We start from the raw sequence: 21,660 nt of genomic DNA on the forward strand, positions 1-21,660 counted from the left end.
TGTTTAAAAGTACTGCCCTGTTTGTGAGGTAAAAACCCTGGTCCACTATGGGTTCCAGAGCTTTCAGCCATTTCATCTTAAAACATGTTTTTAAACTGGCATAGGCCTATTCGGTCTGATCATTCTTCTACGTCCTGTATATGTTTATGATAATAAACCAGTAGAGATTGTGTGTCCAGTTTGAATAGGAGCTTGAATTATTGATTTCTGAAGATGGCATGACCAAAAGATTAACACTATTTTCACCCTTTTTGTGGCATTATGAGTGACTTCTCTGCCGCAAGTCCTTAGTTTGTGGAGCTGGAATTTTACATTGTAAAGTTTAAAAATTGAATGTGTTTGTATTTTGCCTGAATGATGATTTGTCTTTGTTTTAAAGGTGCAGTAACTTTACATCTGATGCTCTCCTTCATGACCCGCCTTCACTGACAACTGAGTGATGGGGATTCCTTAAAGCACAGGTAAGTAGGTCAAAAGTCAATAATGTAGGGCTGAGCAATTGATTAAGTAAATAACCAGATGCATTTAATAAAGCAACTTCTCGCTCAGTGTATTACTCTGCCTCCTGTGTTTTGGACACTGACAATAGGTGTCAATGTTAAAGACTTTATCTAGAATTAATCAGAAGAATTAACAGTCAACAGAATCTCATGTCTGTAGTTGCGTGATAAATCTATCCGTCCCTTATCTTCCGCTTATCTGGAGTCAGGCCGCGATGGTAGTAGGCTAAGCAAGTTGCTCCAGACATCCCTTTCATTCATCAACTTTTTCCAGTTTTCCTCCTGGCTGTTCCCAGGCCAGACGGGATATGAAAGGGAACTCGAAGAGGCGACGTCTTTGTCAATGTCAATCAACACCAAACTTCTTAAAGCTCTACCTGTGTGTCAGAAGATGGGAGGGGGGAACATGCCAGTGGAGATGGTGGCCGACATCCCAGCTACAGACTGTCCGTTGTGCTCCTACAAGATCAGCAGAGCCACACTTGCTGCAGACTCGCATCGACATCAAGCTGGACTTTCAAAACCTTTCTCAAGAAAGTCATCCCGAAGACTGTCTGCATCTGTTGTCAGTAAATCTTGATGCAATTGTTTGTACAAGTTACAAACTTCCACTTAACGACTCAATTTTATAAACCCTCATTCATCCCACAAAGAACAAATTTACAACAGATTGGTGAATTCCGCCACCTACAACAGGTACGTACATTTTTTTTCTCATTTTTCATTTTTGTTAATGAAAGATTTAATAGCAAACATGTTAGCACATGTCATAAACACTTTTTAAAAAATGTTTAAGAGACAAGAAAGTAACTTTGGCATAAACGTCATTTACATTATAAAGCCACAGCGCTAGCATTTACCCCTGAAATCTTTTGTTGTTTAGTTGTCATTTACTAATTCACTATTTCAGAATCCATCGCAGTGAGTCATGACTTCTCTCTCAGTGCTTGTGTTGCCATTGTTTGCACAAATTTACTTTATAAATAAAATCTAAAATGATCTACACTAACAGAAATTATAGTATTGATAAACTTACAATGTTACAGAACGTCCCCAGTCTAGGAGAACCAAGACACAACATGATCAGTGACCCCCACTTTTCCCACTCCCAAGAAAACCAGCAGCCCAGGTCACTTCAAATTCAACACAGCAGTTTTATTAATGTTAAAGCAGAATGGCCCAAAAACAACAAATAAAAAGACAAGCAAAACCCTAGTCTGTCCTAACAATAAAAGAAAGTAAAGAAAATTACACATCTCTTACCTACTTCACTAACATAAAAACAGGAGAAAAAGTAGTAAAAACAATATGGATTGTCCCTCTTAATAACTGCTGTGTGGTGCATACATATTTACAGTTTACAATTATATCAACAATACTCTATTTTATCTAATGCAAACAATCAATCCTCCATGTACACAAAAAACTGAAAATGAGTTCTGGCCAACACAATACAAAAAACTTCTGAAGACCTACTGGGTTTGATAAAAGTGTCCAGAGAAGGGCAGACTGCAGCAGCAGAGTTTTAACAGCTGGTTTGACCAATCATAAAATCACCTTTCTTTTCCTCACTCCATTCAGTTGCAGCCTCTACATCACCACCTAATGTACCTAAACACACTCCCACTGACAGACACACTACTGAAGAGGAGACAGGGCTGCACATTTCATAAAAACATTATTAATACATAAATATGACTAATGGTCATGTCCATAAACAAATAGAAATCAGTTTGGGGAATGAGCCCCATTTCAGACAGGCAATACCAAAAACTAAAACAACAAAAGTTCTTGAAGAAAAATATGTACATCAAACATTCATTAATCAATTAAAAATACATTTCACTTGCTTAAAAACAACTTGAGTGACACAATTGGTTTGTAAAAACATAAGAATACAATGCATTTATTTAGTCTGTTTCAGACTCCAAAACAGTTCGTCACCTGTTTTTCAAGTGGTTCCAGATGCAGTGCTTGTTTAGCATATGTTTGTACAATTACCACCCTAGTTTTCATTCTGGATATCATAAGCAAGAGGTCCATTGATTGCAAAGCCAAGGTAGAAAGAAACCTTTTCTGTACTGTGACCACCACTAAGACAATGAACGAGAGCTTTGCGTACAGGGATTTTCAGTTTTCCATAACTGGCGAACACCTCCCCCTGCTCCATGATTCCTCTGACTCGCTGAAGACGGTTGATAATTGTTTTGTCTTTAAAAATGTCCCCATTCTGCCAGAGTTGTGCCAAGGTTTCGCGCCGTATCTTCTTGAAGTTCTCATCGAGTTGGGGTTTAGAAACAAGCCGCTTGAGTCCTTTTTCTTTTCCCAAGTAGAGATGGGCAACTGTGCTCCTTTTTTGAAACAATGGAGTCAGGTATTTGTGGTATGAGTTTCGAATTGCTCTTACATAAGTTGCAATTTCAGTGTCTTCCTCAGTTGTCCTCGGCCAGAACAACAGCAGAGCCAGGTAGTAAGGGTCCGGGTAGGGATATCTGAGTCCTACATCTTGTAAAGTTGTTAAAAGTAGTTTAGAAAGAGAGTCGATACTCTTGACATGTTTAGAGCTTGGTTTCAAAAGGTAAAGAACTATGTTTGACAGAATACAGTTGATTGTTTCCTTTGTCTTTTGCTTTTTGTTGATTAACTGGTGATGTTGTTGTTGCTGTAAGAAGGCATAGCATTCTGTGATCCTCTCAATCTCGTCGGCAGGTTTGTCCAAATGCTGCAGAATCCCAGCAAAAGTGTCCGCTTGGTTTGTCTCAAGAAACAATCTTTGTTCCTCAATATTAATTTTCAAGTTGAGATTAGGGTTGTTTTGTCGTTCTTTTTTCATTTCCTGTGGTGTACTGCAGAAGAGTCTTACATATTGTTTAAAATGATCAGAGACAATCGAACGATTCTTTGTTTGAAATTCTGAGTCACGTCCCTTTATGTATGTGAAGAAAGAGTCAAGAAGTTCAAAAGTTTCTTTTACCTCAGTTTTCAGGTTTTGAAGAAAACGTTCGTGTTCTTTGATGATCTCCTCATACATGTTGTTGCTCTCATTGTCCTCCTTATACACACTGGTGATTGGGATTGCTTTTTTGAGGAACTTCTGGAAGTACGTCTTCTTCATTGGATCACTTTGATCAAAGAATGGCAACCTGCTCAATATCTCAAAGACCAGGAATGCTATTTCCAGCACACCAACGTAGCCCTTAACATTATATGACTTTCGTGGATAGTCATCCGACTCATCAACAGACTGCTCCTCAGGTTCCTCCTCAGAGTTTGCCAGCTCTTGAGCCTTTTTGAATGCTGCGATAGCGTTGCTTGCTATTTTAATGTTTGTGTTCAATTCCTCTGGATCGCAAAAAGTCTCCTGTTTTCCCTTATTGTTGTTTGTTCTTAAATTGCTTTTGTGAATCTGCCCTATTGTGTCAAACGTAAATGGGTTTGCTTTAATGTTCTTGGCCTTTTCAGCCCATTTCAGAGCTTCTGGGAAGTCATGCTCTTTGATGTACAAATACCTTGCCAGTGCCTGAGGAATGGATGCACTTTTCTCGAACCTGGACGATGCTTTCACAAAGATCTGTTGAACAGTTTGTCTCCCTTGGTCACTGTGAATTTTGTCGATCAGAGGAGAAAATGGTTCTCTTACAAAACCATCCTTCCTTGGCTGCCTTGCAATCAACATATGTTGAATTGAGTCCATTAAACTTTTTTTGACAACTCCATAGCTGAAGAACAGATCACAATGCAGAATCTCTATAGTGATGTCACTCACTTTTAAAGAGTAGCTTTTCTCAAACTCCTCTAGGCATGCAGATGCTATAGAGTGGTGAAGGATTCGGATTCCTTCGTATCCTCCTCGTTCTTCAACTTTTTCAATGATGAGAAGGTTTGAGAAAGGCTCCATTCTGTCCAGTGCACTTTCCTCTTTCCAGTAAATTCTTTTCATCCCAAGAAAATCCTCACAGAGAGAGCGAGAGATTTCTGATTCTGCCACATAGGTGTTAAGTAATGCTAGGAAGGAAAAAAGTTGGGCATTCTTTGAGCTGAAATTGATGTTCTTCAGGGTGTTATGAGCAATACCTTCAATGTATTTTTTGTCAAAATTTTCCTTCATGATCATGAAACTGTAAAAGTTTTCAGGTTTTTCATGAGTTTCTTTTAGCTCATTGAGTTTCTTTTCAAACTCATTCTGTTCCTCTGGTGTCAATGAAGCAGTTATGTACTGACTTGGGTTGTGCCGTCTGTATAACTCCTTTGAGTTATGGGAACGAACACAGTTAAGGATGATGACTTTACAACCTTGTGCCTTATCCACACTTATGTTAGAGTAAGACTCTATGGTTTGAGGGATGCAGTTACAAAGTTCATTAGGATTCTCTGTTTCCTTTGAGTCATCAACTAGGAGCAAAACTGGACATGGTTTCTCATTTTCGAGCTTCATGAGTTTGACAACTTGGACAGCAACTTCTGTCTTTGGCAGTGAACTGTCTTTGAGGACAGCACATCTTATCTCCTTACGGAGATCCCACATAACATGCATTGCTAAAGTTGTTCCACCACAGCCTGGATTGTGAAAAAGATTGAAAAGAACACACATGTCTTTTGGATCTCTCAACTCCCTCCTGATCATCTTTTTCACATTTTCATACTTGTCTCTCTTGATGAATGGTTTCTGTTTGTCTTTGTCACAGAAGAAGAAGTTCCACCATTTGACTTTACCTCCCCTGTAGAATTCCTCCTCAACTTTTGTTCTTTTGTCATTAAACTCTGGACTGTTCTCTTCATAGATGTTTTCGCACTGGTTCAGACACAAAATGTCCAAAGCTGTCAAGAAGTCTTCATCCTTATTTTTTAGAACGACAAAGCTTGAGTCAGAAGATGGAAGCAGCCTTTCAGAGGACTTATTGAATGGTCTCAAAGCCAATACTGTTCCATTGACCTCACTGAGGCTCAGCTCATATACTGATTGTGGGTCGATATCAAAGTCACACTTTTCTTGTATCAGTTCCTTCCATTTCTCATATGTGCTCTGAGATTCACAAATGTGAATGATCATTTCCTCTTCGATGTGCTTCATGAAAGCCTTGTAGGTGTCACAGATTGGGTCTTTCTCTGAGTCTACAGGTGAAAGGAGGAGGAATATGATGAGACTTCTCCCATGGATAAGAACTTCAGGGTTGCATATGAAGGAAACCAGTTGCTCAACATCACTGCAGGATTTCCTCAGCCAGTTCCTGTAGCTTAACTCTCTGTTTGAGTCACTGTCAAGGTCATGTCTCCCATTGCAAAAGACCCAGCTGGTCTGTTTGTAGAGGTTAAGGCTCTTTATGACTGAGTCAGTCTGTCCTTGATACTGTGAGGGGGTATGAAGATTGGCCCACCTTGAGTCTCTATAGAATTGGCACAGTCCAAGTTTAGTATTAGAGTTTGGGTCAAAGTCTAACACAGAGAAAAGTTTCAGCTTATTCAGAAACTTGAGATGCTGCACTTGCTCTGGCCTGCTCTTGTTTACAACAATAATAATGTTGTCGTAGTTGTCCAATGTGTTCCCACCACAAGTCAACAGGTTCTTCAGTTTTTCACCCTGGTTACCTTCTTTCTTTGACATATCTCTCAGAAACTGCTGCTCCACTCCACCTGTATTAGCAGTAAAATGAATGAGTAATTTAGTAAAGAATGTAATGGTTATTTTTTTTTTTACTGTAGAATGATTACAGAAAGTTAATGCATGTAATAATTTTTACATTGGTGGTCTTACCCATGGTGTTTTCAAGCTGAAGAGCAAGTTCAAGTTGATCGATTTCTCGTAGAACATGTACTGTGACTTTCAAAGCTTCTTTGCTCCCATAGTGTTGAGTCATCAATTTAGCAGTGTCTATGGTGTCCGTGCCCTCCAGTTTACTCTGAGGAATAGGTTCAAACTGGGATCTTTTGTATTGTTTCAGGTAGAAATGAAACTTTTTAAGCTCTTCTTTTAAAAGGCTGTCCAGGGTTTTCTGTATCACAAGAGTGTTATTGGGTTCTGCTGGAAGGACTGGGTTCTGCAAGAAGAACCAAAAATACATTGATTTACTAAAATCCATTGTAAAGACATTGCACATTTAGCCGGTGTGCACTTCGCTGGTGAACAAAAAAAAGAAGAGTACATGATAACAAGAGCATAGCATGCCTTTGGTAAAACAAGAAGAACAGATTAAATCAAATGGGTCAATATAAAAGGGAATAGTAAAATGACCTAGATACTTTCAGGAGTGCATCGATGAAAACGGCTTTAAAGTCAACCCCTGTAATTTGCAAAGATGTGTAAAACAATGGAGACAGTTTACCGGCATGGTTTCTTTCTTTCTGGCTTTGAGGTTATGTGGCGTTGGCTCATCAATCTTCTTCTTCTCTGAAGACTTCTTGAATTGCTGTTGAGCCTTTTCAGACTTCTTTTCGACTATTTTGTCAGTTGTGTTGAATGGTTGTGCTTGATTTGATGCTACTGTCTGAGCCACACCCACTTCTGGTTGAATGGGGTTTGGAGCTTGTTTTTGTTCAGTGCTGGTGGGAGGGATGGGTTGCAGAATCGGCTCTTGGTCTTTGCTCAGTTTACGGAGATGTGACAGAATCTTAACAGCAGGGCCGCTTTTGATTTCCAGGTCAAGAAGATCTTGCTTCTTGAAACAAACAAGGCAGTCTCCAGACACAGCTTCTTCTTGGAGCCGTAGAGCATATTTGCTGTAGACATTCACATGCTGCAGTAACCACTGCTGCACTTGCTCTGAAGTCCAATTTTCCAAATAAGCTGGAAACTGATCACGTTGTAAACCATCTCTTAGACTTTCAAGATGAGTTATTATTTTGACAGCAGGACCATGTTTTATTTTCAAGTCCAATATATCTTTCTTTGTAAAGGCAACTAAAGAGTCTCCTGACACTTCTTCTTCAACAAACCTGTCTGCCCATGTCTTATGTACTTTGACCTCTGTCATCAGCCACCGGTGGACGTCTTCCTCGGTCCATTTCTCAATTTCAGCCAATGGCTGAGTTCTTGAGCGCCTCATTTTGATTCATCTAAAAAACGAAACAGTTGAGGGATATGTTTAATGATATTACATTGCCATATTCATCAAATATAAAAGAAATAAGATATCGAAAAAAACACACTTCATAACTTTTACACTTACATTTTGACACTTTATTCTTGATGACACTTTATTTTTAGTTAGCACTTTCTTCCCTTGTTAATTTGATGCTTCATAGTTAGCTAATCACCAACCTTTTTCTTGTTTAAAGAATTTTTATGAAAAAATAATTGTTCTCCTGCCTTTCTCTGTTTCATACCATTTTTAGTGATTAAATACTGTATATTAGAATGTTTAATAGTTAGTGGGGCAAAACAGCTATTTGAAGATGAACTATGATGGGCATCTGAAAAAGAAACAGAGTATGTGGAAAGGAGGAGTAAAGAACACTGTATATAAGAGTTACTACAGTCTGTGACATTCAGTTTATTTGCAGATATGTTCAGGAAGAGTGAACATTGTGCTCAAGAACTTAAATTTCTTACCAGCGAGTAGTGCTGTGGCCTTGACGAAAGAAAAATAGGGAATACATCCGTTCAGGGAGGGACTTCCATGACTCTATGGCGAGGCATTGAAGTGTGTCACTGAAAAGGCCTGAAAGATTTCAGCTTCTGTGCCCGGTTAACCTGTGCAAATGAGTCAAAAGACCATCTAAGTAACTAAATACGTCCATCCAACCATTATTTTGAACAGCTTGCCCTGTTCAGGGTTTTGGGGGGCTAGACACAATCCCACCTGTCATTGGGCGAGAGGCGGGGTACACCCTGGACTGAAAGCCAGTCAGTGACAGGGCTGACATGTAGAGACAGACAACAAGCCACACAAACATTCACACCTATGGACAGTTCAGAGGAAGCCAGAGAGAACCCATGCCATGCACACAGAGAGGCTCCTATCAGACTAGGATTCAAACCAGCAACCTCCTCACTGTGAAGGTACAGAGTTAACCACTTTAAACAAACATGATCTCAGTTTGTGCACCTATAACGAAGAAAATCTGACATCTGTTGCAGCTGTAAACCTGTAAAAACTTTGACCGATGTCGGATGATGGCTCGTTTTTCATTAACCAATCAAGCCTCTCTACCTGATGCATGCACAAGCCCACACTCAAAGCATGAGGCGAAATCAGCTTCTGGACCAATGGCGCTAGTGCATGTAAGTGAGGGGCGTGGCTTTAGAGGGAGCACAGAGGGGAGGGGGTTCCCGAATACGGACAACGGAGAGGATGCTACTTTCAAAATCATGCTAGTTTTATAAAATTAACTACCCTGCCTTTAAGTTTATTTGATTTGTTGGTGTGGCTCTGATTAGTGTTTATTGTTTCCCTTTAAGCTTTAAAATCACCTGACTAACTCATCACTACAAACGTAATTAAGTTGGAAATAAAGAAATTAAGAAACTTTACCCTGGTGTACCATTACAGAAGTTTTAAGTTCTGCATACACTTTCTACAAAGCTACTGCCCTGCACAGTAGTAGATAGAGTCTGTAAATATTATTTTGGCATTACTATTATAAATAAAACTGGGGGGTTAATCAGTCCGTGGCTGTCAGCAATAGGGTGTTGTGAGTTTAGTTAAATGGTTAAACATCATCCCTGTTACTAAACAGCACCAGAACTATTATTTGGTAAAATTAATTATTATTGTTTGGGCGGTATGAAGTTACACTCAAACTGCAATGCAGCCCCTAGCCACTTGATGGGGCTGTTGCCATGGACTGGGAGTAAACGTTACGAGGACTTGAGCTTGTGTATAATTTTGTTTTCTTATGACTCAAATCTCTTTTACGCCGCAAGTCAAACCTAAACATTCACACCCTGATGGTAGAGGCTTCTGAGTAAACATCAGAACTTCCTCATCAAATGGTGAAATCCTGGTGCATATATTATTACTATATATTTTTTTAATGCTTTTCCACTCTATATTTCATATGATATTGTGTTGTTACTAAAGTTGAGTGTTTGATGTCTAAATTCACATTCATACGCGGCTAAGTGTGCAGGAGCTGGGGATCGAACCCCCAGACTTTCAAGCTGAGAGACGATTGACTCTATCAACTGAGCCACAGCTGCTGTAGCTCCTTTACTACCCAAAAATGAATCAGGAAACACTACATACGGGTCTCAGAAATAAAACTGTACAATCAAGAGATGACACAAAAGGCAGTTATACAATAATAAGACAAGAAACACTGAGACGAGAGGAAATGCACACACAGAAAAGAGAAACACACGGATACAAAATACGTAATAAAACAGGGAATCACATTTAAGCAACAACATAAAATGTAAATAATGACAATCTACTGGTGTGAGCTACACGTTTATATCTACACAAAGAACATCTGAATTTGGTGAACTTTTTTCATAAATAAAACAACACCAGGAAGTGAATCTCTTACCTCCTTCGATGTCTCCTTACACTGCTGGCCATCACTTCCAGAAAAAAAACCAATGGGATGTTTTTCTAAATAAAAATGAGCAAAGTTTTCACTCATAAGGGAATAAACCAAGATTAAAAAATCTACAATGAAATGAAAATTATTCCTCCCATGTTGTCTTCACGGAGTGATCCCTGCCACCATCAGAGCCGTAAAGATCAGACACACCCATAGAGTTTAACTCTAAATTCACACCCTACAATAAAATGGAGCCGAGTTAGAAGCATCAGCGTCTTTTAGTGAAGCTTCCAGTGTACTGTTACCAATAGGCCAGAGGCAATAAAACCCAGCTGTATTGTTTTTATCCTGGGTGCAGTCTTACCTCATTCGTTCTCTACTGCCCAAACTTGTCTGTTTGAAAACGAGCAGGGCAGAGCTCCACAAGCAGTACATGTAAAGCATTTAGGTAGAGGGTTTGTACTGTGGTATCACCACCTTTACCTAAGCAAAGAATTGTTGGACGCTGTATACTCATTTATAGAGTAATAGTACTAAAATGTAACCACAAAATCTGAAGTACAGGAATTTTCTTATATTTCACCTTTAGAGTGTGGGTTAAAGTTTAAGCTTTATCGGCCTCAGACAAGATGCAGCTCTGACCACTCCAAAGGCCACAGAGCAGATTTATGAACAGGTGTTATATAACAATATAGTTAAAATATTAAAGTGACTAAGATTAAAAAAGAGAAATAATGGGATTACCAAACAGAAAATGGATAAATATGTTCAATCTTTATTTATATAGCGTCAATTCATAACAGGCGTTATCTCTATACACGTTACATAAAGCAGGTAAAGGACCTTACTGTTTGTCTGTTAACATTAACAAAAGAGCAGGTAACAAGACCATGCTCATTATGTTTACAAAAAGCAGGTCAATGATCTTACTATTGATATATTACAAGAGCCCAGCTTAATCCGTCATAGAAGAACAAACTTCCCTTTAACAGGCAGAAATCTTCAGCAGACCCGGATCATGACGGAACAGCCATCTGCTAAACTGTGCTGGACTATGTTCAGTTAAAAACATCTTAAATAGGAAGGAATTAATTTTGGAGTCAAGACCATACTAACTGAGACCAGAACAAACTGGAGACCAGAGTGCTCCGAGACAAGACTGAGACCAAGACCATAAATATGAATTTTAAAAAATCCTCATTGAGTGTGCAGTGGGTGTATCACTCACTTAGAACGTAACACCGGGAAGGTTGCAGACGTAACCAGGGGGGGGTTAAAAAAAGTCAAATAGTCTTCAGACTAAATCTGATTTTGAGGACTATAACTCTATTTGGGACCTTTAGCGTCTTTGTGCTCTCACTCAGGAAGCTGATTTTTGTTTGATATTTGTTGTTTCAGAGCTGAATCACCATGATGAGTTAGTTATCCCCCCCCCCGGCCAAACCTATCCTATCCTATTCTTCTTTCTGCATCTTGTCCCATTTTCAAGCCCAGCACAGTTTAGCAGATGGCTGTTCCGTCATGATCCGGGTCTGCTGAAGATTTCTGCCTGTTAAAAGGAAGTTTTTTCTTGCCACGCTATGACGGATTAAGCTGGGCTCTTGTAATATAGCCATCAGTAAGGTCCTTTACCTGCTTTATGTAAACATAACAATGAGCATGGTCTTGTTACCTGCCCTTTTGTTAATGTTAACAGACAAACAGTAAGGTCCTTTACCTGCTTTTGTAAAGTGTCTCCAGATAACGCCTGTTATGAATTGACGCTATATAAATAAAGATTGATTGATTGATTTCAATAAAGATGTTGAGTAGATGGGTTTGTAGGTACCCAAGTGGTTTACCCAATCACAGAACTCACCGGCTTTCGTCTGATAATTATTTATTTCCTGAGAGTCACAACCAACTTTTCGGGGACAGGTGTAAACAGCAGTTAGCCATGAAGGACTCTTTGACTTCCTTTTCTGTGTGCTGCCTTTTACAGTCCAACTAACAACTAGAGGATGTGCTGAAGTTGTGTGGTGACGTCAAAGAGCAGATTGTTATCTGGATGCAGATATCAATAAACCTGAAATGTTGATAAATGTTCCAGGATGGCCATCTAAAACCTTGGTGGCCTCATCAGACTTCCTGTTAAAATCAGAACACGTGTACCAGAGTTCAGTCAAATACAAACAGCATAGCTAAATAGGGGTAAGGTTTTATGGAGCAAGCTGACACAGTAAATAAAAAGCCTCACTTGTTAGGGTGGTTGCCTGAAAGGCAAACCACACTACTACTATTGTAAATATTCTTATTATTAGTGTGAATGCTTCACAGCATTCACACTATTGATATCCAAATCTTTATTAGTGTGAATGCTTCACAGCATTCACACTATTGATATCCAAATCTTTATTATTATTATTATTATTATTATTATTATTATTCCACTTCCGTGCTTCGCTTCTACTCTTCAACCGTTTGTCCTACTTTCACTGTTCAACTATCATACTGTTCAGCTTTTTCTGCTCAAGTGTGCTATGACTTTTCACGTTTGTACCACTTTTACTTTTTAAGTTATTTCACTTTTTCCACAAAATTCTGCCCCATAGAAATGAATGGGAAATGTTTCACTCAGAAGGTTGAGTGTTCGATCCCCAGCTCCTGCGATTAAAACTACTCTTCAAACATTTGTGTTACGTTCACCATTCAACTATCATACTGTTCAGCTTTTTCTGCTCAAGTGTGCTATGACTTTTCACGTTTGTACCACTTTTACTTTTTAAGTTATTTCACTTTTTCCACCACATTCTGCCCCATTCAAATGAATGGGAAACGTTTCAACTATTCAACCTCTTCTTCTGCTTATTGTTTTTTTTCTGCTGTATCTTCAGCTTTGGCTGTGGCTCCGTTTGTGACTCTTCGCCTTTCACTCAGAAGGATGAGAGTTCGATCCCCAGCTCCTGCGAATGACACTAATCTTCAACAGTTTGTGCTACTTTCACCGTTCAGCTGTCATACTGTTCAGCTTTTTCTGCTCATGTGTGCTATGACTTTTCACGTTTGTACCACTTTTACTTTTTAAGTTATTTCACTTTTTCCACCAAATTCTGCCCCATTCAAATGAATGGGAAACGTTTCAACTTTTCCACCTCTTCTTCTGCTTATGGTATTTTTCCTGCTGTTTCATCTGCTTCAGCTTTAGCTCAGTTGGTAGAGTCGTCGCCCCTCACTCACAAGGTTGAGTGTTCAATCCCCAGCTCCTGCGAACGACACTAATCTTCAACAATTTGTGCTACTTTCACCGTTCAGCTATCATACTCTTCAGCTTTTTCATGGCGTGTGAATGCATGTGAAGCATTCACACGCATTTTCCGCAGGGAAATGCAATTTTTAGGGTGGTTGCCTGAAAGGCAAACCACACTACTACAATTGTTAATATTATTATTATTATATCCTAAAAACGGGCCGCGCTACTCCTCCCACAGCGTTTGCGCCACACACACAAGAAAGGTATCAAAACGACCGGCTCGGCCCCAAAAAGTGTGCTATTACTTTGTGGAAACCTCGGACACACGGTGTGGACACAAATCGAGTTTAAACGACAAAAAATTGCCCCATTGAAAATGAATGGCAAAATTTGAAATCCTAGAGTGTAACTGCCAAAAACTTCAGTTTTGGAAGCATATTTGTAAATCGCCATCCTGAAGTCATTGTTGCTCACATATATAAACAAAATACATCAAAATAAAGCTCTGAGTGTCCTCTCACTCATAAAGCAAAAAGTAAAAACATAAAATGTTTCAGTCTCCCAGGAGAGGAATTTGTTTGACAGTCACGCACCACATACACACACATTGGGCTCTCACTCTAGTGATGTCCAGAATTTCACAATTTTCACTCATGTTTTAAAATCGCCACTGTGATCTCAGTCTGAATGTTAAATACACCTAAAATATATCAAAACGTGTGCCTATTTGTGCTGTCGCTCACAGTCCAAACAGATTGGTGATACCATGTTTAGTTTTTAAGATATTTGAGGTTTTGCGAGCAGTGGTAAGCCCATTCAAATACATTGATAGAATGTTCTGGCACTCTGGCAGATCAAAGCTGAATGTCAACCAATCAGTGAGCAGCAGGTGTTCACAGATAGAGTGATGACATCATCATTTGAGTGGGACCATAGCATTGGGACAGAGTTCTGTCTTAGCTGTTAGCTGACTACAGTTAAACAGTTTTACTGCAGTATAACTCAGAAACACGTACACAGACGGCAACCACCCTCACAATTTCTGCTGGAATTGTCTAGTTAGGGTGGTTGCCTGAAAGGCAAACCACACTACTACAATTGTTAATATTATTATTATTATATCCTAAAAACGGGCCGCGCTACTCCTCCCACAGCGTTTGCGCCACACACACAAGAAAGGTATCAAAACGACCGGCTCGGCCCCAAAAAGTGTGCTATTACTTTGTGGAAACCTCGGACACACGGTGTGGACACAAATCGAGTTTAAACGACAAAAAATTGCCCCATTGAAAATGAATGGCAAAATTTGAAATCCTAGAGTGTAACTGCCAAAAACTTCAGTTTTGGAAGCATATTTGTAAATCGCCATCCTGAAGTCATTGTTGCTCACATATATAAACAAAATACATCAAAATAAAGCTCTGAGTGTCCTCTCACTCATAAAGCAAAAAGTAAAAACATAAAATGTTTCAGTCTCCCAGGAGAGGAATTTGTTTGACAGTCACGCACCACATACACACACATTGGGCTCTCACTCTAGTGATGTCCAGAATTTCACAATTTTCACTCATGTTTTAAAATCGCCACTGTGATCTCAGTCTGAATGTTAAATACACCTAAAATATATCAAAACGTGTGCCTATTTGTGCTGTCGCTCACAGTCCAAACAGATTGGTGATACCATGTTTAGTTTTTAAGATATTTGAGGTTTTGCGAGCAGTGGTAAGCCCATTCAAATACATTGATAGAATGTTCTGGCACTCTGGCAGATCAAAGCTGAATGTCAACCAATCAGTGAGCAGCAGGTGTTCACAGATAGAGTGATGACATCATCATTTGAGTGGGACCATAGCATTGGGACAGAGTTCTGTCTTAGCTGTTAGCTGACTACAGTTGAACAGTTTTACTGCAGTATAACTCAGAAACACGTACACAGACGGCAACCACCCTCACAATTTCTGCTGGAATTGTCTAGTTCTAGTTATTATTATATCCTCAAATTTACGCGCGCTACTCCTCCCACAGCGTTTGCGCCACACGCACAAAAAAGGTATCAAAACGACCGGCTCGGTCATGACATGGGTGCTATTACTTTGTGGAAACTTCGGTCACACGGTTTGGACACAAATCGAGTTTAAACGACAAAAAATTGCCCCATTGAAAATGAATGGCAAAAATTCAAATCCTAGAGTGTAACTGCCAAAAACGTCAGTTTTGGAGACATATTTGTAAATCGCCATCCTGAAGTCATTGTTGCTCGCATATATAAACAAAATACATCAAAATAAAGCTCTGACTGTCCTCTCACTCATAAAGCAAAAAATAAAAACCTAAAATGTTCCAGTCTCCCAGGGGAGACATTTGTTTGACAGTCACGCACCACATACACACACATTGGGCTCTCACTCTAACGGATGTCCAGAATTTCCCAGTATTCACTCATGTTTTGAAATTGCCACTGTGATCACAGTCTGAATGCTAGATGAAAATACAATACATCAAAACGTGCGCCTATTTGTTATGTCGCTCACAGTCCAAACGGATTGGTGATACCATGTTTAGTTTTCAAGATATTTGAGGTTTTGCGAGCAGTGGTACGCCCATTCAAATACATTGATGGAATGTTCTGGCAGATCAAAGCTGAATGTCAAGTGAGCAGCAGGTGTTCAGAGTGAAGAGTGATGACATCATTGTTTCAGTGGGACAGAGTTCTGTCTCAGCTGTTAGATGGCACCATTCTTACTGCTGTCCCACACATGCACGCACACACAGACTCTCACGCACACACGGCAACCACCCTCACAATTTCTGCTGGAATTGTCTAGTTGAAGTTGTTTTACTCTGGCACCAGGTCGGATCTCATACTGTACTAACTCTCAGTGTAGGCAGGTGTGATTGTGTCTGTCATGGAGATTGTACCGACCCCTCTTCAAAAAATATACAAAAAAGGAACCCAGAATTAAAACAAGGTTATGTCTTCACTTCATGTTCTTCAGGGCTGGAATAGTGCAAAAACTCCAGTCCACGTTTATAAGAGTAATAAAATTTATGTACTTTGTGTGAACATTTTAAACATTTAAATAAAGATTGGATCATAACTATAGTTGTGTAAAATAATGAACAAATTAGTGCTGACTGATCCTAGCTTGCTTATTCAACGCCATATATTTGATATACAATCTTAAGTTCATAGTTCAGAGTGCTAGTAACGACAGAAACACTGAATAAAAGCTCATTTTGAAGCATTTATAAAACTCTTTATTCTTTAATTATTGAAGGAGAGAAAAACAAAACTTCACTGAAACATTTGATTACATTTTTTTTTCTTAATTGTGATTAAAATGACAACTTGATTATTCTTTCTTGTCTCATAAACCACAGAGACACATTCTGAGTTCAAACACATCACAGTTTAAATCACTGGCCACCAGAAGCTGTTTAATCCTCCACACATGAACATGTAAATAAATAAACACATGGTATGTTTGCAGTGATACTGGCTGAAGTCACATTTTAAAGATACAGATGCCCGTCTTTAAAGTCAGACTGGATTTTAAACCAGAGCCCTGAGTCTTCGTGCTGCATTCACTTACCCCCCGAAAATCTATCATCGCACATTAGTCACAGTCAAAGAGACAGAACTGACTTATTTAAACCCATCAGGAAGCAGTGATTCATTCTGTTCGAGTTTATTACAGAAAAGTAATAAAATAGAGTTTCTCTGGATTCTCCACGACTTGAATTCAAATCAAACAAAGTCCAACAGAAAACGAGCTGAACAGAATAATTCTAGGAGCTCTGGGTCTGTATTTATGGATCCACATCTAAGAACAGTAAACCAGGATTAACAGATTAGAAATTGTTTTAAGGCTGATTCTTGATTAGAACTAAAATCACAATCATCAATGTGTTTGGTAAAAAAGAAAAGTCTTACTCTCAGTAACGTGTTCGTTAGACTGAACTAATAGATTCACATAAACACACTGATATAGAAGTGAAACACACAGAGCGGAGACATAAAATCCTTTTAAAGATTATTCCCTTTTTGTTTTTTAAAACCTTTTAATAGAAGTCGCCCAACTTGTCCTCAGGTTTCTGACACCGACCTCTGACACTGTAATAAACATTATAACACCTGTGACTCCTCGCTCTGCGCTCGCTGTCACACTCGTTCTCAGATCACTTTAAGTTCTCTATAAACTCTGAAAGATCATCATGATAAACGGCTCAGTGACCAGTGAACTGTTTGCTGCTCGTTCTGGTGATGCGAGACGAGCACGTGACCCCGGCGTAAATAACGTGTTCTGATTGATGGTCGCTCAGACTCACGTTAGAACTGATTGTTGTTTAAAGCTGAGTGGGTTCGGGTTCCTGGTGTGCGATGATTAAAGAAGATGGAGTGAGATGTTTGAATCATGATTAGAGTTTGTCTGAAAGCAGGACTGACTGCATCCTCTGTTAGTCTTTAAGTTATAGTCTGCTGGCCTCGTTAGTGCAAAGAGCTTCTTAGTAACAGTCATTAAGTGAAGTAAGCGCTCTACCTCTGCATATAAAGTGCACGCTACAATTCAGCCTCTTTTTATTTCTTTACGCCTCGTTAAAAAAGTCAGTATTGTGTTTTTATGTGAACGTGCAGCTCTGACGACGACGTGTGCGATAAATACAGGCCCAGATCTTTGTTTTTCCCACAGGACATGAACGCAGCATTTTACAACCAATCACAACAAAACTAAAACACGTGTTCAAAGTTCCTCCAGGTGTGTCCGTCCTCTTTCATCAAACATGGACGCCAGCTGTTTCAATGGTTACTTTATTTCCACCGACAGAGCGAGCGAGGCGTCCCGTCCGTCCCGTCCCGTCCCGTCCCGTCCGGGCCTAGCTGAGGATCTTGTGGTATGGGTGGAGGGGGAGGGACGAGGTGAACGCTCGGATGTCCGAGATGAGCGTGACGTCCTGGAGCGCCGGTGAGGAGGCGGGCAGGAAGGTCAGCTCGCTCACCTCCCCGTATGCTGAGGAGGAGGGGGCGGAGTCAGGGCTGTCCTCGCTGCAGGAGACGTTCTGCTCAGGCGGGGGGTCGTTCTCCTCCACGCCGAAACCGACCACCTGGTCCAGACCGGGGGGGACGACGACGAAAGGGTTCAAACTTAGTCAACGAGATTCTCAAGCATTCATGGCGTCAACAAACAAACACACTCACGTGCACGCTGAGCCTCCTGCTGCCGTTCCTGTGCTCCATGAACCAGGAGACCAGCTCCTCCTGACTGAACACCTTCAGGGCCTCGATCTGCACAGAACACAGCCGCTCAGAACCAGAACCACTGCAGAGTCCACTAAGATACATCAACACCAATATAAAGTAGGGACTAGTTTCTCCTCCATATTCTGGATATGTCAGAGGTGCGTCTGCCGGCATGGCGGCACACGGCGGTGAAGGTCATCAGGGGACGAGGACAGGAAGTGCCTCTCACCTCTTTGTTGAGCCGCTTGAAGACGTACTGCTGCGTGACCACCTCAAACCAGTTCCGGTCGACCTCCTCTCCCAGGTGAGCGTCCTCGCACTCCTTCAGCTTGATGAGAGCGGTCACCTGCGTTTTAAACGCCTCCTCGCTCAGACCGGACAAACGCTCGCCGAAGCTGACGAGGAACTCCTCGATCTTCGCCTCCACCAGTTCTGTGCTGAAAGTGACCAACAAAAAAAAAAAACCAAACGTCTGCTCAGACACCTGGAGAAGTCGTAGAAACAAAACCTGCATCAGAGGTCAACAGAGGTCAACTCACCTGAACTTGGTGGCCTGTGTTTCCACGGTGACAGAGAATCCCAGCACCCCTGAGGTGTTCCTGCAGGTCGGGTACACCTGGTACCTGACAGGAAAAACAACGTTTAACGGAGGTTCAGAAATCATCCTGGTGACCTTCAGTCTGTTCAACACCGAAAACACATTTTGGATTTTTAAAATGTTACATTTCACCTGCAGTACCTTCATGATCCACCCGGGGGCAGCAAATCCCTGCACTGTCTGAAGTTTGTTTTTATCATTATAATGTGTCATATTTATGTAGTGACCTCATTGTGAACGTGTGTGTGCGTGCGTGTGTTTAAGTGGGCGAGTGTGTGTAAGTGGGCGTGTCTGAGTCATGCAGCTCTGTGATTGGATGAATACTGACCCCAGAGTCTCTTTGGTCCTCAGGAAGTCGAAACACGGCTCCTCCATGTGCATCTGTGGAGACGGACGGACGTCAAAGAGATGATAATAAAAACCCAGCTCTTCATGCAGTCAGTGAAGACTCACCACCATCAGCTCCATCAGAGCGTGCTCTCTCAGATTCTTCAGCCCCGACTGAAAACACAGATAAAAAAACCATTATTAGATAAAACCAGGAACCTGAATAAATAAATGTTCGGTGTGACGGTTTAGTTCTCCTACCTGGAAGTACGCGGTGACCTCAGAGTTGGCGTCTCCTTTGTTGAGAGATCTGACTTTACACAGATGATGTTTCTGAGGCAGCTCCACCACCCGGAACAGCACGGGGACCTCTGCTGACAGAGGCTGGAACTGCAGCTTCCTGCAGACAGACGCACAGAAGGAACTTCTAATAACAGACTTTAAAGAAGAGTTTGAAAAACAGCGTCTGAAGAAACGGACGACTCACTCGATGAAGTACTGCAGGAACTCTTTGGACTCCTGTGAGGAGAAGAAGAAGCAAACATCAGATACTTTATACAAGCAGTCACGCCTCAGTGTCATCAAGGTTATTTCAACGACGACCCTCTCACATCGACCACGCGGCTCAGAGGAGGCGGCACGGTGTGAACACACTGATCACATGGACCGGACTTTGGGCTCAAGGCTGATATCAGAGAACACGTTTATCTGCTCTCCAGGTGTTTTTATAAATCTCCTCTCACCGTGCTGGTGAAGTTTCCCTGCACCAGCCCCTCCACGTATAGCTCCGCCTTCAGCCCCGACACGAAGGTCAGGAGGTCGTCCACGGTCAGACCTTTAGTGACCGCCTGATACTTCTGAATGACCGACCAGCGACAGTGCTCCAGGATCAGCAGGCGGACGTCCCTGCACACGCACACACACACACACACAGGGACAAGTAGTCAAGGGGCGCCGATGGCCTAACGGTCCGGCTGTACGGAGTCTGTAGTCAAGTCGGACCTGCGAGTCATCAGGGTGTTCAGAGTGGGACACGTACTTGCCGAGTCTCTCGGGTTTGATGAGGATGTTGAAGTAGGTCTTCTTCAGCTGCTCAGAGAACATGTGGAACACGCCGGGCTCCGTGTTGAACTCGGCCAGATGATCGACGATCAGCTTCAACAGCAGCTGGAGCACAAAGGAAGTCAGCTCTGTCACATGAACACACTCGGCTCATAAAGACCAAGGCCGAGTCTCGAGTCTCCTCACCGGCAGCTTGTGGTTGAACCCTTTGAGCCGGATCACCAGGCCGTGCTCTCCGGCCACCAGCTTGTACTCCAGCTGAGCCACGTCGGCCTCGTACGCCGGCTCCGCCAGGTTGTGAGCCAGGATGTTCACGAAGATGTCAAAGAGCACCAGACTGAGCGAGAGAGAGAGAGAGAGAGAGAGGTTACAGACACACTCTGTGAAGATGAACTCGTCATTTCAACATGGAGGCTTCTCTTACTTTTCTGGACTCTTCTGAATCATCGGGGTGATCAGGTTGAAGCGGATATAAGCTGCAAGACACAAAACGTCCTCTCGTTAAAACAGAGCTGCGTTTAAAGGTTCAGATGTTGAACCCTTCTTCAGATTCTGGACTCACCTTTGGGGATCTTGAACTTGTTGTCCTTCTTGTACCACAAACAGCCTCGCTCGTTGTTCACGATCCTCACAGGAAACTCCGTGTCCGGACAGTCCGACGTCTTCAGATTGAAATCCGTCGCTGCAGCGGCGAGAAGAGAAACGCTCGTGAGTCTGACAGACGGCGAGATTTATGTCAAACGTGCACGTCTCTGTTCCTACTGACCGATGAACTTGTTCTCCGCAGGAAGGTGGAGGTCGGGGTTCAGATCAAAGTCTCCGCTCCAGCGCTGAGCCCACTCCTCTGAGATGTCTGATGAGACAAAACAAACGCACCCAGTTTAATAAAATGACACGCTTCTAATATTTAAATGTAGGAGATCAGGAGGTGATCCCAGGGTCGGTCTGCAGAGGGCGCTAAAGTTCCCCAATATAAAACCAAGACTCTCTTCTACTAGAAACTGGAGCAGCCGTCTCCTGACAGCTCTGCAGCGTTCTGCCCCCCCAAGGAAGCTGAGCAATCAGAAGAAAGCTGGCATGTGAGGAAGGGTCTTAAAGAGATGGAGGCGTAATCAGAGGACGAGGTGATCCGCCCCCCCTCTGTCCCGTCTTCACAGGCGTTACAGAGAGATCAGGGAGAGGCGGAGCCAGCGGGGAAGCACTGTTACGTGTCTAAGTCAGTATGAACGTTTTTAAGGAGGCG

At 41.6% G+C, this 21,660-nt stretch overlaps 4 protein-coding genes and 1 long non-coding RNA gene across 6 annotated transcripts in view; 1 reads left to right on the forward strand and 4 right to left on the reverse strand.

Moving 5' to 3' along the window:
• rab3b (RAB3B, member RAS oncogene family) overlaps positions 1-21,660 on the reverse strand; it is a 75,545-nt gene that overhangs the window by 31,985 nt on the left and 21,900 nt on the right. The gene's annotated exons all lie outside the window — the stretch shown is intronic.
• The window catches only part of LOC306828681, a 61,535-nt gene that overhangs the window by 469 nt on the left and 39,406 nt on the right, over positions 1-21,660 (forward strand). Inside the window, exon 2 of the long non-coding RNA XR_013779762.1 lies at positions 380-2,439. This is a non-coding gene — a long non-coding RNA (uncharacterized lncRNA). The remainder of the gene's footprint in view (positions 1-379; positions 2,440-21,660) is intronic.
• Positions 2,433-6,190, reverse strand: LOC306828629 (sterile alpha motif domain-containing protein 9-like). Its single transcript, XM_079351156.1, has one exon. It carries the CDS (start codon positions 6,100-6,102, stop codon positions 2,506-2,508), a length of 3,597 nt encoding a protein of 1,198 aa, XP_079207282.1. The 5' UTR covers positions 6,103-6,190; the 3' UTR covers positions 2,433-2,505.
• On the reverse strand, positions 6,465-8,004 carry LOC306828669 (uncharacterized protein). The gene has a single exon (XM_079351214.1). The coding sequence runs from the start codon at positions 7,538-7,540 to the stop codon at positions 6,740-6,742; it is 801 nt and encodes a 266-aa protein (XP_079207340.1). The 5' UTR covers positions 7,541-8,004; the 3' UTR covers positions 6,465-6,739.
• The window catches only part of LOC306828630 (nardilysin-like), an 11,667-nt gene continuing 6,433 nt past the window's right edge, over positions 16,427-21,660 (reverse strand). For both annotated transcript variants that reach the window (XM_079351157.1, XM_079351158.1), the window contains exons 18-31: positions 21,184-21,270; positions 20,980-21,099; positions 20,842-20,893; positions 20,604-20,754; positions 20,395-20,522; positions 20,099-20,261; positions 19,843-19,874; positions 19,617-19,755; positions 19,482-19,529; positions 19,357-19,409; positions 18,970-19,053; positions 18,660-18,867; positions 18,389-18,475; positions 16,427-18,294 (exon numbers count right to left, since the gene is read on the reverse strand). In XM_079351157.1, coding sequence (XP_079207283.1) covers positions 18,067-18,294; positions 18,389-18,475; positions 18,660-18,867; positions 18,970-19,053; positions 19,357-19,409; positions 19,482-19,529; positions 19,617-19,755; positions 19,843-19,874; positions 20,099-20,261; positions 20,395-20,522; positions 20,604-20,754; positions 20,842-20,893; positions 20,980-21,099; positions 21,184-21,270 — 1,580 coding nt within the window. In that variant the 3' untranslated portion in view covers positions 16,427-18,066. The remainder of the gene's footprint in view (positions 18,295-18,388; positions 18,476-18,659; positions 18,868-18,969; positions 19,054-19,356; positions 19,410-19,481; positions 19,530-19,616; positions 19,756-19,842; positions 19,875-20,098; positions 20,262-20,394; positions 20,523-20,603; positions 20,755-20,841; positions 20,894-20,979; positions 21,100-21,183; positions 21,271-21,660) is intronic.

This window comes from Symphodus melops (genome assembly GCF_947650265.1).
Source record: "Symphodus melops genome assembly, chromosome: 8".
In the NCBI taxonomy this organism is placed as follows: Eukaryota; Metazoa; Chordata; class Actinopteri; order Labriformes; family Labridae; genus Symphodus; species Symphodus melops.

What these genes read in the sequence shown, in the direction of transcription:
- LOC306828629 (XM_079351156.1), bottom strand. Translation starts at nt 6,102, where the DNA reads ATGTCAAAGAAAGAAGGTAACCAGGGTGAAAAACTGAAGAACCTGTTG.
- LOC306828669 (XM_079351214.1), bottom strand. Translation starts at nt 7,540, where the DNA reads ATGAGGCGCTCAAGAACTCAGCCATTGGCTGAAATTGAGAAATGGACC.